This window comes from Geotrypetes seraphini, chromosome 1 (assembly GCF_902459505.1).
Source record: "Geotrypetes seraphini chromosome 1, aGeoSer1.1, whole genome shotgun sequence".
Lineage (NCBI taxonomy): Eukaryota > Metazoa > Chordata > Amphibia > Gymnophiona > Dermophiidae > Geotrypetes > Geotrypetes seraphini.
The window spans coordinates 256,086,318-256,098,592 of NC_047084.1; the positions used below are offsets into that span (position 1 = coordinate 256,086,318).

Consider the following 12,275-nt stretch of genomic DNA (forward strand, 5'->3'; position numbering starts at 1 on the left):
TAATTGTGTGAGTGGTATTCAGCTTAGGGAGAGCTTCTCAGATGCTCTCTAGTGTCATCACCACAGGTTTTCTTAATTGAGAGCAAGCCCCCAGTCTAGCTCCCAAATCTTGCTGCTCCTTCGGATGTCTTGTGGCTTTAGTCCCTGAATTTGGGATCTCCCCTGTGTGAGAAACTATGCAGGGCTCTCCCAACTGAGCCACGATTGAAGCAGGACGTGGTGGGGGAACATCTGCTGGAGAGGAGAGAGAAACCTCTAAGTTCAGGTTCTCGACAACTCTCCGGTCTCGGTGCGGAAACCCATGAAGGTGGCGGTAAACTCCAAAATTGAGCATTGCGCAGGGGTAGACATCTTTACTGCAGGGGAATTGGTTCAGATGCTCCTTGTGTTTCGAATGAGGCATCTTGGCTCATTCCTCTAGTAGTTCGCCATTAGAGATGCCGACTCCATGCTGCCGCCATCTTGGACCTCCCACAATTCTATGTTTTCTATCTCAACCTGCTGGTTGATGGATTAAAAAAACTGCAAAGTTTGGACTGAAAAGAGAGAGATAGTATTATAATTTCTTTTTCTACAATAGATTTATTGTGAATGAATATAGAACTGTTATGGAATGTCAACTCATTAATATGAAGATAATTGATATAAAATTATTACCAGTGCTTTAAGTGAGACATTCTAGACAGTAGGGTTATTTCCCCATAGCCACATACTGCTGCAGAAGGTGTAGATCATGTAGAAGGGATGCTAGAAGCAGTGATCAAAATATGATCCACTTCAACCTGGACACAGGGGCAAAACATCGATCCAGAACGACGGCCACAGCACTAAACTTCCGAAAAGGGAATTCGAAGGGATGAGACTCATGGTGGGGAAGAAGATTAAGAAGAGGATAAGCACTGTAAAAACGCTAGAGCATGCATGGTCCCTTTTTAAGGACACAGTCACCGAGGCGCAAAATCTTTATATGCCGCGTATCACCAATGGATCCAAGAGGAAAAAGAACAAGGAACTGGAGTGGCTCACTGTAGCAGTGAAGGAAGCGATCAGAGACAAGAAGACTTCGTTTAAAGAATGGAAAAGATCAAAAACAGATGAAAACTGGAAAAAAACACAAACATCAAAGCAGGTGCCATAAGGCAGTAAGAGGGGCCAAAAGAGACTTTGAGGAAAAAATAGCCAAGGAGGCAAAACCTTCAAGCTGCTCTTTCGATATATCAAGGGGAAATGACCCGCGAAGGAAGCGGTGGGGCCGCTGAATGACCATGGAATAAAGGGAGTGCTAAAGGAGGACAAAGCCATCGCCGACAAACTGAACACATTTTTTGTGTTTGTATTTACCGAAGAGGATATACACAACATACTGGAAGCCAACACGCTATATGCAGGAAACGAAGACGGGAAACTGACAGGGTTAACGATCAGTATAGTAGAGGTATGTAGACAGATTGATAGGCTTAAAAGTAATAAATCCCTGGGAATGGACGGCATCCATCCGAGGGTAATCGAACTGAAGGAGGTTATAGCTGAACTGCTCCAACGAATAGCCAATCTGTCAATCAAATCAGGAAGGATTCTGGAAGACTGGAAAGTGGCGAATGTTACACCAATCTTCAAAGAAAGGTTCGAGGGGAGATCCAGGAAACTACAGACCAGTGAGTCTGACCTCGGTACTGGGAAAGATGGTAGAGGCGCTGATCACCTTGACGGACACGAACTGATGAGGACCAGCCAGCATGGCTTCAGCAAAGGAAGATCTTGCTTGATGAACTTATTGCACTTCTTCGAGGGAGTAAACAGGCAGATAGAAATGGGTGATTTAGTCGACATTGTATATCTGGATTTTCAAAAGGCATTCGACAAGGTCCCACATGAACAACTACTTTGAAAAATTGTGAGCCATGGAATTCAGGGTGAAATACTCACGTGGATTAAAAACTGGTTGGCGGATAGGAAACAAAGAGTGGGGGGTAAATGGACAATACTCGGACAGAAAAAGCGTCACGAGTGGTGTTCCACAGGGTTCGGTGCTTGGACCCGTGCTCTTCAACATATTTATAAATGACCTGGAAATTGGTACGAAGAGTGAGGTGATTAAATTTGCAGACAATACAAAGTTATTCAGAGTAGTGAAGACACGGAAGGATTGCGAAGACCTGCAACGTGACATAAACACGCTTGAGAAATGGGCCAATACATGGCAAATGAAGTTTAACGTGGATAAGTGTAAGGTGATGCATGTCGGTAACAAAAATCTTATACACGAATACAGGATGTCCGGTGCAGTACTTGGAGAGACCCCCCAGGAAAGAGACTTGGGAGTACTGATAGACAAGTCAATGAAGCCATCCGCGCAATGCATGGTGACGGTAGAAAGGGCAAACAGAATGCTAGGAATGATTAAGAGGGGGATCACAGATCGGAGTAGGTTATCATGCCGCTGTACTGGGCCATGGTACGTCCCCACCTGGGATACTGCGTCCAGCACTGGTGCCGTACATGAAGAAGGACACGGTACTACTCGAAATGATCCAGAGAAGAGCGACTAAAATGGTTAAGGGGCTGGAGGAGTTGCCGTACAGTGAGATTAGAGAAACTGGGCCTCTTCTCCCTTGAAACGAGGAGACTGAGGGGGACATGATTGAAACATTCAAGATAATGAAGGGAATAGACTTAGTAGATAAAGACAGGTTGTTCACCCTGTCCAAGGTAGAGAGAATGATAGGGCACTTTCTAAAATTAAAAGGGGATAGATTCCGTACGAATTTAAGGAAGAAGTTCTTCACCCAGAGAGTGGTAGAAAACTGGAACGCTCTTCTGGATGCTGATATAGGGGAAAACACCCTCCAGGGATTCAAGACAAAGTTAGACAAGTTCCTGATGAACCAGATCGTATGCAGGTAAGGCTAGACTTAGTTAGAGCACTGGTCTTTGACCTAAGGGCTGCCGCGGGAGCAGACTGCTAGGCACGATGGACCACTGGTCTGGCCCAACAGCAGCAATTCTTATGTTCTTCCTCTGTTGTACTTCACTGGGCTCTCTAGGTCCACCTTCAGTTCTTTCCTTCTACATGCGTGCCTGCAGGAGTGTTTGTTCTGCTCTCCCCATTTATTTTAATTCAATGTAATTTCTTCCCATTTTTGGTAATTCAGTGCTTGGAATGATTTTGAAGTTCTGCCTGCTTGAAAAATGAACTTCAATATATATGACAGGCCGATTCCAACTGTTAGCCAACCTGCAGTTTTCTGTGGAGCACAGGCTGTTAGGCACCCTCAGTGGTGTCTCGCAGTGTGCCAGCTGGGTTGTCGCACCTCCTCTCATCCTGGTGCACATCTGTTGGTCCGCAGGAGTGGAGGTGTAGTTAGACATAGCAGTCTGACTGGCAGCTCAAAGATCAGGTTTGTAGAAGCATTCCCAGCATTCAGGCAATTAATTTTCTCATCCAGCTACTGTGAGAGAGCTGGAAGCAGGCTGCAGCACAGATCCTTCACAGCGAGTACACAGGCTGATAGCCTGTGAGAGACATCAGGGGAGATTGGAAAAATGGGGGTTTCATTGTTTCTAGATGTTCCCCCTCCTGAAAAATGCTAAAATCACTGTTTTTAGAGTTTGGGAAGTGTGAAAAATATTGCGATTTGGCGCATATTTTTTTACAGCGGCTATCTTGGATTGTTAGTGATCTTCTTTTCTAAAGTTCCCTGCTTCTTCAAAACTGCAAATTTTTCTTAGAAACCTGCTAGGATGGAGTCCTTAGGCCCTCCTCATGTGGATTCTTGGCAGGATTGCGCAATCTTGCCAGTATTACGCAAATTTAGCACCTTTAAAGTGTCCTTGCATTATGTGCTGTGTGGTGCAGCTGGGGGGAGGGGGATACAGCATCCAACTTAACTTCTCCCCAGCTGAAGCAGGTGACCAAACATTCAGCTAGCCTGGCGGGGCAGCCACCATTGCTTTCGGGGCTCGACAGTGCTGGTACTTCTGTCAGCCAGTCTTCAGACCCTCCGCAGCCAAAGAAACGCAAATGCAAGTCATCTAAAGGTGATTTTTCGCCCCAGGAGCCGGTCACTTTTTCTAAATTTATGAAATTTTTGTAGTCAGAGTTTCAGAACAAGTGTGTTCCCCTTGAGCATTCTCAATCCGTCACCACGGCTTTTCTTAGTGGTGTGGTGCCTTTGGGCACATCATCGCCTCAGCCTGCAGTGGCTTTTGCGCTACCTGATCCTGATCTGGGTTCCCGGATGCTGATGTTCCCTTACTGATCCCTTGTTAGCAGATACAGCACTTTCCGGAGCAGGAGATCAGGGGCTGTGTGCTGGATCTATGGATCCCTTTGGGATCTTGGATTCTGTGGATGATTTTACTGTCCTGTAATTATTTAAGTTTGTAGCTCTGCCATTGCATTGAATTGAGTCATTGCAGGAATTGAATTTAGTCACTCAGCTGGTTCTTTCTACTTCTTCCTCCTGGCTATGTGGTGTGTACTCTCAATCGGCTACCTTTCCCTGGCAGCCTAATGAGTGTTACATAAGAACATAAGAAGTTGCCTCCACTGGGTCAGACCAGAGGTCCATCGCGCCCAGCGGTCCGCTCCCGCGGCGGCCCATCAGATCTATGACCTGTGAAGTGGTTCCTGACCATTTCTCTAACCTACCTCTACTTCTATCTGTACCCCTCAATCCCCTTATCCTTTAGGAACCTATCTAAACCTTCCTTGAACCCCTGTAATGTGCTCTGGTCTCGGAGCAGTTTGACTTTCAGGAGGGCTCTCTGAAAAGAAAATTGCTAGAGCTATGTTCCGCTTGTATCCTGTGGCACAGGAGTGTCAGCAGGTTTTGGGTCAGCTCAGGGTGGATTCCATGGTGGCACAGGTGACTAAATGCACCTCTCTACCCAGTGAGGGTGGTGGTGTGTTAAGATATGCAGGACTGCTGGGTAGGTGGTGGCTCTCAGGAAACTTTTTGATGCAGCTATGTTAGGTATCAAGGCTGCTTCAGCGATATCCTTTGTGGCACAACTCGACTGGGTACCCTGGAGAGTGAGGCAGTGGAATCCCCCTCCTCAACTTCTGATGGCTGGAGATTATATGGCAAATTTATTGTATAAACTCATGAGAGTTTTGGTGAAGGTGTCAGCGTACTCCCATCTCTGCCTACCAGATGCTCTGGGTTCGACATGGGGCAGGAGTGTTGGAAGATCGCTCCTGCCCCGCGTCACCGCTAGACCACCAGGTAAGGTCCAGTGGTGGGTCAGAGCCAGCCAAAAGTTATTCGCGATTTTTGCCTATTCGTGGACCGGCTCTGCCCCTAACCCCCGCCAACAGGTAGGGAGAAGTGTATTGCTGTAACACATTGGGGTACTGTTCGAGCTACATAAATTTATTAATTTGTATCCTGCTTTATACAAAGCAGGTCACAGCAAATGCACAGTATTAAAAATAAAACAAAACAACATTACATACATAATACGTACATAAGACAGAAAATGTTTCTGTTTGACATTATTGTTTTGATGTTTTGATTGTTAAGCTTAACATGTTATAATTTCAGAACAGAACAAGGGTTGTAATTCAGGGAGTTTCCCATACCCCCCTCTTTGCATGTGTTTCTATATAGGGCTATTACCTGCTTTGGTACAAATTGAAGGGGGCGGTAGAGTCCTCTAGTGAAGGAGGAGGGATTAAAAATTGAAGTGGATTCCTTCTGCACGGCTTGCAAGCATGGGGATATTGCCCATCTGTCCAGAACAGGGATCTCAAAGTCCCTCCTTGAGGGCCGCAATCCAGTCGGGTTTTCAGGATTTCCCCAATGAATATGCATGAGCTCTATGTCCACGCACTGCTTTCAAGGCATATTCATTGGGGAAATCCTGAAAACCCGACTGGATTGCGGCCCCCGAGGAGGGACTTTGAGATCGCTGGTCCAGAATGACACACCTATCTATTAGAAAAGATAGTAGTAGCAAGGTAAGAACCTATCTTTTTCTCATAAGTACTAGAATCCTAAGCAGCATGCCTCCCTATGCCATTCTACTAGATGTTTTTATAATGCAACCTTTATTTTTCCTATTACAATATGAAGGTTGATTTATTTTATTTATTTATTTATTTAGAGGACAAGATTAACAAAAAGTTAGATGGGAACTTATCTCCTGAACCTGCATCTCCTGCAGCAAAGGATCAAGTGGAAATGTAAGTTTTTGTAGTATACTGTAATTTGTTTTTGGATTGGAGGAAGAGGGAGTGGACTGTAATGGAAAAAACATCAAATGACTGAAAAATTCTGCACATTTTCATTTTACTTTCTTGAAATGATTCTTAATAAAAAGAAATTAAGGACTGGAATTATAACCATGAAACAGATGTTACATGTAAGTGCATATGTTTTACTGTAATTCTTTTTTATATGTATTAACATATAAAACAGACCGACTGAGGCAACTAACTTGTTAGGAAAGGCTGTGAATATTTATTTATTTTTTTCAAATCTTGAGCAAAGGTTCTCAAAAGTGCCAAAGAGAAATTGGTTATTTAGCTGATAAGCATTTGTTTCCTGTTTAGCTTTAATCTGTGGGTGGTATTCTTATTACAGTAGTGTGACAGCCCTGGCCAATTTTATGACCTGCAGAATTGCTTAGGTTACACATGAGGAAATTGCACTGAGCATTCAGACTTTGATATCAGAAGCAAACTAAAAGCAAGAAATGTACACTTCTAGTGCAGTAGGCACATCATTCTTGAACACTTGGGGTGTCAGTCATGATCCTGAGATCTTATGTAGAGATACTCATTTACATTTTTCCAACCCTTCACTCTGGGCTGTCCTGCAATTCATCAGTTTCTCTCTACACGCGAGATGATAGGAGCCGCTCTCTTCTGCTTGTGTTTATTTTTCTTTAATTTCAGGTTTTATTATTTGGTTGCGAGGTATTTTGGTACTGCATAGGGCTCCTGGTCCTGGGACATCTCTGGCTGCTGAAAGACACAGACTCTAAAGGTAGTAGTCTGCAGCTATGTTTCTTCTAAGGTGAACGTGTGAGCGATTGCTAATACTTTGTGAGCTTCACTTACCAACACTTCTGCTTACTTCCAGCAGCCAGAATGCAAGGAAGGAGATTGCAGATTCGCATAAAACACATCCATGAGGATTACCTGATAAGAGGCAAGAAGAAAAAATACACGTGGGATCGCTCTTCTCAGGTGCGTGCTGTCGATTGTACTGGTCCTCTGTCACCTCTGTCAGTTCTTTTTCTGGGGCAGAGGACCAGCACAGCTGACAGAACACGCTGAACAGAGCGGTCCTACTCCTAGCATTGCCAAATGCTAATCTTTGTGTATCTCAATTTGAGGCAAAATGGCTATATTCTTCTCAGTGGTTTTATTTCATTAAAATATGGCTAGAGTTGTGGGTTCAGGCCCACGCTGCTCCTTGTGACTCTGTGCGGGAAGCTTGGTCCCCCATTGCCCCTGGTATATTAGATAGATTAGGAGCTCAAACAAATTCTCACTCACTTACTCACACAATCTCTGTGAATAGACCCAAGTCTCATCTCCAGTCACCAAATGATGATCATTTTTAAGGAGCATCTCCAAGTTCTTTTGACAGCACTGGACACTCGTGGCCTTTTGGCATGGCATCAACATTCTTAAAACCCATCTTACGCTAACCTTGGAAACCTTAATTCGTTTTATAAAATTAAATTTATGGGAGTGTGTGGTGCAGTGGTTAGAGCTGCAGCCTCAGCACCCTGAGGTTGTGTGTTCAAATCCAACACTGCTCCTTGTTACACTGGGCAAGTCACTTAATCCTCAGTTGCCCCAGGTACATTAGATAGTGTGAGCCCACTGGGACAGATGGGGAAAAATACTTGCGTACCTGAATATAAACCACGTAGGCTAGAAGTGGAGTATAAATACTAAAATAAATAAATCCTTGACTTTCTTGCACATTTCTGTGAAAGTTGTTTCCACAGGCCATCTAGTGTGAGGGTCATCTTCAATGGACTCTACCCTACTTAAACTGCTTGCTCCAAAATTTTACTTCGTAGGATGGTAGATTCGTGGAGCAGACTCACCATAAACTTTAGTCATACGTTCATGGATCTCTTTTGGCTTTTTTTCCTTCTTTTGTGAGAAATGTTATTACTGAACGATGCTCCAAATCTAGCAGTTTCTTACTTGATTCGCACAACTGTGCATAAGTAACCTTGAGACATGTCACCACATGCACAGACTTGCTTCAACATGCTACTTTTTCATACTCGGGTAGATAAATATTGAACACCCCTCATACCTTAGATTCATGCCAGGTTTGAGCTGGATGGCTGCCTGAAGACCCTCCATGTCTCGTATTCCGCGGAGTTGACTTTCGTTCTCTCTTTTTTGATTAATTTGTCAGAACTGAAAATCCAAGTTCATAAAGATAAGAAGATCCAAATGTTAACAAAGCCTTGATTGCTTTGTTGCTCAAGTTAGAATAACTACTGCATAAAAAATAATAATAAAATTACTTGCCATTAGTTTTCAAGGGCCAATCATATCAAAGAATGATGCTTTTCTGGGCTTACACACACAAATGCTCATAACATTGACAGACTTTTGCATAAACGATGTGCATATCATCTATTCTAGTGTATACTTATGAAGGGAATTTTTACAAATAAAGTAACTTTTTGGAATCTCTTCAGGGCACACAGTTTGAGAAACATTGCTCTATATACTTTATTGTGCCCAAGAAAGACTTAGAAGATGGTTATGGTAGCAGCACACCTCTGTAAGGAGGGAATTCAGGTGCATTCATATCTGGACGATTGGCTAATATGAGCCCAGTCTGAAGCCAAAGAGAGGACAGCAATCTGGGCTGGGTGATAAATTTCCAAAAAAAGCCACCTGAAGCCCGCACAGTTCCTAGGGTAGCTAGGAATCCAGTTCAACATGAAGGAAAATACGTTTTTCTACTAGAAGCCTGCAAAGTTCATGTGACTTTCAGGATAGGCCAACACCAACAGTTTGGCATCACTTTCAGGTGTTGGGATCAATGGGGGCAACCATAGATATTGCCCCTTAGTCCAGGGCGCACTTATGTCGCTCCATTCTGTGTTTCTATCCCATTGTGTCTGCAAATAATAATAATAATAACTTTATTCTTAGATGCCTCTATCTTGGACATCAGAATATAAGAATAGCCTTACTTGGTTAGACCAATGGTCCATCAAGCCCAGTAGCCCGTTCTCATGGTGGCCAATCCAGGTCATTAGTACCTGGCCAAATATTCCATGCAGTGGCTTCCCCCCATGTCTTTCTCAGTTACAGACTATGGACGTTTGCTCCAGGAACTTGTCCAAACTTTTCTTAAAACCAGCGCCAAAGTCTCTATTGCAGGGAGAGCTGCTTTGCACCTCATCTTGCGGTTGGGGAATGCATTGAGAGGGGCAAACAGTCCAAGTACACTGGTTGGAATCTCAGAGGAAGTGGTTGATCAATCAGTTGGAGCTGAGGGCCATTCAGCTAGCCCTGAAGGCACATGGGAATTGTCTGCAGAGTAGAGAGTTGCGCAGGGACAGCAATCAAATCCATCCCAGTCTGTCCCCACTGGAAATCAAATCCAACTCCGCCCCATCCCCTTAAATTTCAGTAGTGATTATTTAATTTAATTATGCTACTGAATTAAAGGTTCTAGTAGAGACACATTTACAAATAAGCAAAAGACACTTTATTAATTTGGAAGTATTAATTGGGAAGAATACATACTTTGTAAATGGGTCTCTGCTAGAGCCTTTAATGTAAATATTAAATATGTTACATAAATTTATGGAGGTGGAAATAGGAGGTGCTGTGTATGATTGGTTTGTTTTGTATTTTCAGGATCAATCAATTAGAATGAACAGTAATGGACATGTATCTGGTACAATGTCTATTTGGAAGGGCATTCCACAAGGATCTGCGTGCTCACATTACTCTTCAATCTTTACATAGCTTCTCTGGGAATTGTATTTCAGCAACTGAATGTAAGCTATTTTTATTCCGATCAATTTTTTTCCAGTGACAGATTGGAAAAATGAAATGAAAGAGAAACTGATGATGAGTTCCACAGGGGTCAGCGCTGGGACCGCTACTGTTCAATATATTTATTAATGATCTGGAGACGGGGTCAAAATGTGAGGTTATCAAATTTGCTGATGACACCAAACTCTACAGCAGGGTTAGAAACATGGAAGACTGTGAAGACCTGCAAAGGGACCTAACGAGACTGGAAGACTGGGCAAAAAAGTGGCAAATGAATTTTAACGTAGAGAAATGCAAGGTCATGCATGTAGGGAAAAAGAACCCGATGTTCAGCTACAAAATGGGGGGAACACTGCTAGGGGTGAGTAACCTTGAAAGGGACCTGGGGGTGATGGTCGACACATCACTGAAACCATCGGCGCAGTGTGCGACAGCTTCAAAGAAAGCAAACAGAATGCTGGGCATCATCAAAAAAGGTATCACGACCAGGACGAAGGAGGTCATCATGCCGCTGTATCGCGCAATGGTGCGCCCGCACCTGGAGTACTGTGTTCAATACTGGTCGCCATACTTCAAGAAGGACATGGCAGTACTCGAGGGAGTGCAGAGGAGGGCGACTAAACTGATAAAAGGTATGGAAAATTTTTCATACGCTGACAGGTTAAAAATGCTGGGGCTGTTCTCCTTGGAGAAGAGGAGACTTAGAGGGGACATGATAGAAACCTTCAAAATCCTAAAGGGCATAGAGAAAGTAAATAAGGACAGATTCTTCAAACTGTGGGGAGCCACAAGCACTAGGGGGCACTCAGAGAAATTGAAAGGGGAGAGGTTTAGAACAAATGCTAGGAAGTTCTTTTTTACCCAGAGGGTGGTGGACACATGGAACGCACTTCCGGAGGAAGTGATAGGCCAGAACTCGGTACAGGGGTTCAAGGAAGGTTTGGATAGGTTCCTGGAGGATAAGGGGATAGAGGGGTACAGATAGAACTTGAGGTAGGTTATAGAAGTGGTCAGAAACCACTTCACAGGTCGCGGACCTGATGGGCCACCGCAGGAGCGGACCGCTGGGCGAGATGGACCTCTGGTCTGACCCAGTGGAGGCAACTTCTTATGTTCTTATGATGCACTTACAAGCTTTAGATACATGGATGTCTGACCATAAATTAGTATTGAATCTGGCTAAAACAGATGTGATGCTAGTTGGTAGAATTGAAGATTCATTGTGGCCTGAAATTTATTGAGATTAACAATATGAGATTTATAGTACGATGGAGATTAAAAATTTTAGGAGTCTGGTTAGATTCAACATTAAGTATGAAAGATCAAGTACTGGTAGTGATTAAGTGTGCTTTCTTCCACTTGTGACTGTTGAGTAGATTAAAGCCTATATTGTCGCCGACTACTGCATTTCTCTTTATCTGGGAATAGCTTCCATACAGTATAGAGCACTGCAGGTGGGTCAGAATGTGGCAGAAGCAAATTTGAACATGTAACATTGGTTACCTGTCAGATTCTGTATTATCTTTTAAAGTCATTCATTATAAGATCCCTTGGTATTTGACACAAGTGATAAGCTTATATCAATCAACCAGATCCCTAAGATCAGAGGGAGCATTGTAAAATAACAAGAGCATCTGCAATTTCTGTGACAGGTGTTTCATTATGGTTGCTACATGATATTCAGAAATTTAAGAAGGTATTGAAAACGGCTGTTTTTGTGGAGACTTTTAGCTGATTGAATTATAGTACTGGCTGAAAGAATTTTATATATTTTGTTCTGTTTGTTTTTTAATTTTTGTATGTCAAATTATGATTGTTTGTATTTTGTAAACCACTTAGGAATTTTTAGGGTTAGGAATTTTTAAAATAAATAAATAATCAGCCTTGGTGTTATTTGGAGCTTCCTTGCATTTCCATACCCGCCGGCCTGGAGCCTCCGCCTTCCTTCGTTGGACGGCGATGATTGCTATCAATTGTATCTTGCTTAAGTGGATGGAAGAGGAGGCACCTGACTATTCCCTTTGGCGTAGTCACATGATTACGTTGCTTTCTTGGGAACGGAGAGGAGTCCAGGACATTTCTTCTTTGCCCGGACGGGCCTTCCAACAAATTTGGGAACCCATTTGGACCACATTATCTCAGGTGGCTCGTAGCCGCCTTTTGAACTGCTAGCCCCCTGGTATTTGTCTTTTTCTTTGTTTATTTTGTTTTGTTTGGCATCAGTGAGAGTGGGTTGGGTTGGTGGGGTGGGTGTGATGGATTTTGGTGTACAAAA

General features: G+C 43.4%; 1 protein-coding gene across 4 annotated transcripts in view; it reads left to right on the forward strand.

The window, feature by feature from the left end:
- KIAA0232 (KIAA0232 ortholog) overlaps positions 1-12,275 on the forward strand; it is a 238,094-nt gene that overhangs the window by 101,396 nt on the left and 124,423 nt on the right. For all 4 annotated transcript variants that reach the window (XM_033949832.1, XM_033949813.1, XM_033949804.1 and 1 more), the window contains exon 6: positions 6,109-6,187. In XM_033949832.1, coding sequence (XP_033805723.1) covers positions 6,109-6,187 — 79 coding nt within the window. The remainder of the gene's footprint in view (positions 1-6,108; positions 6,188-12,275) is intronic.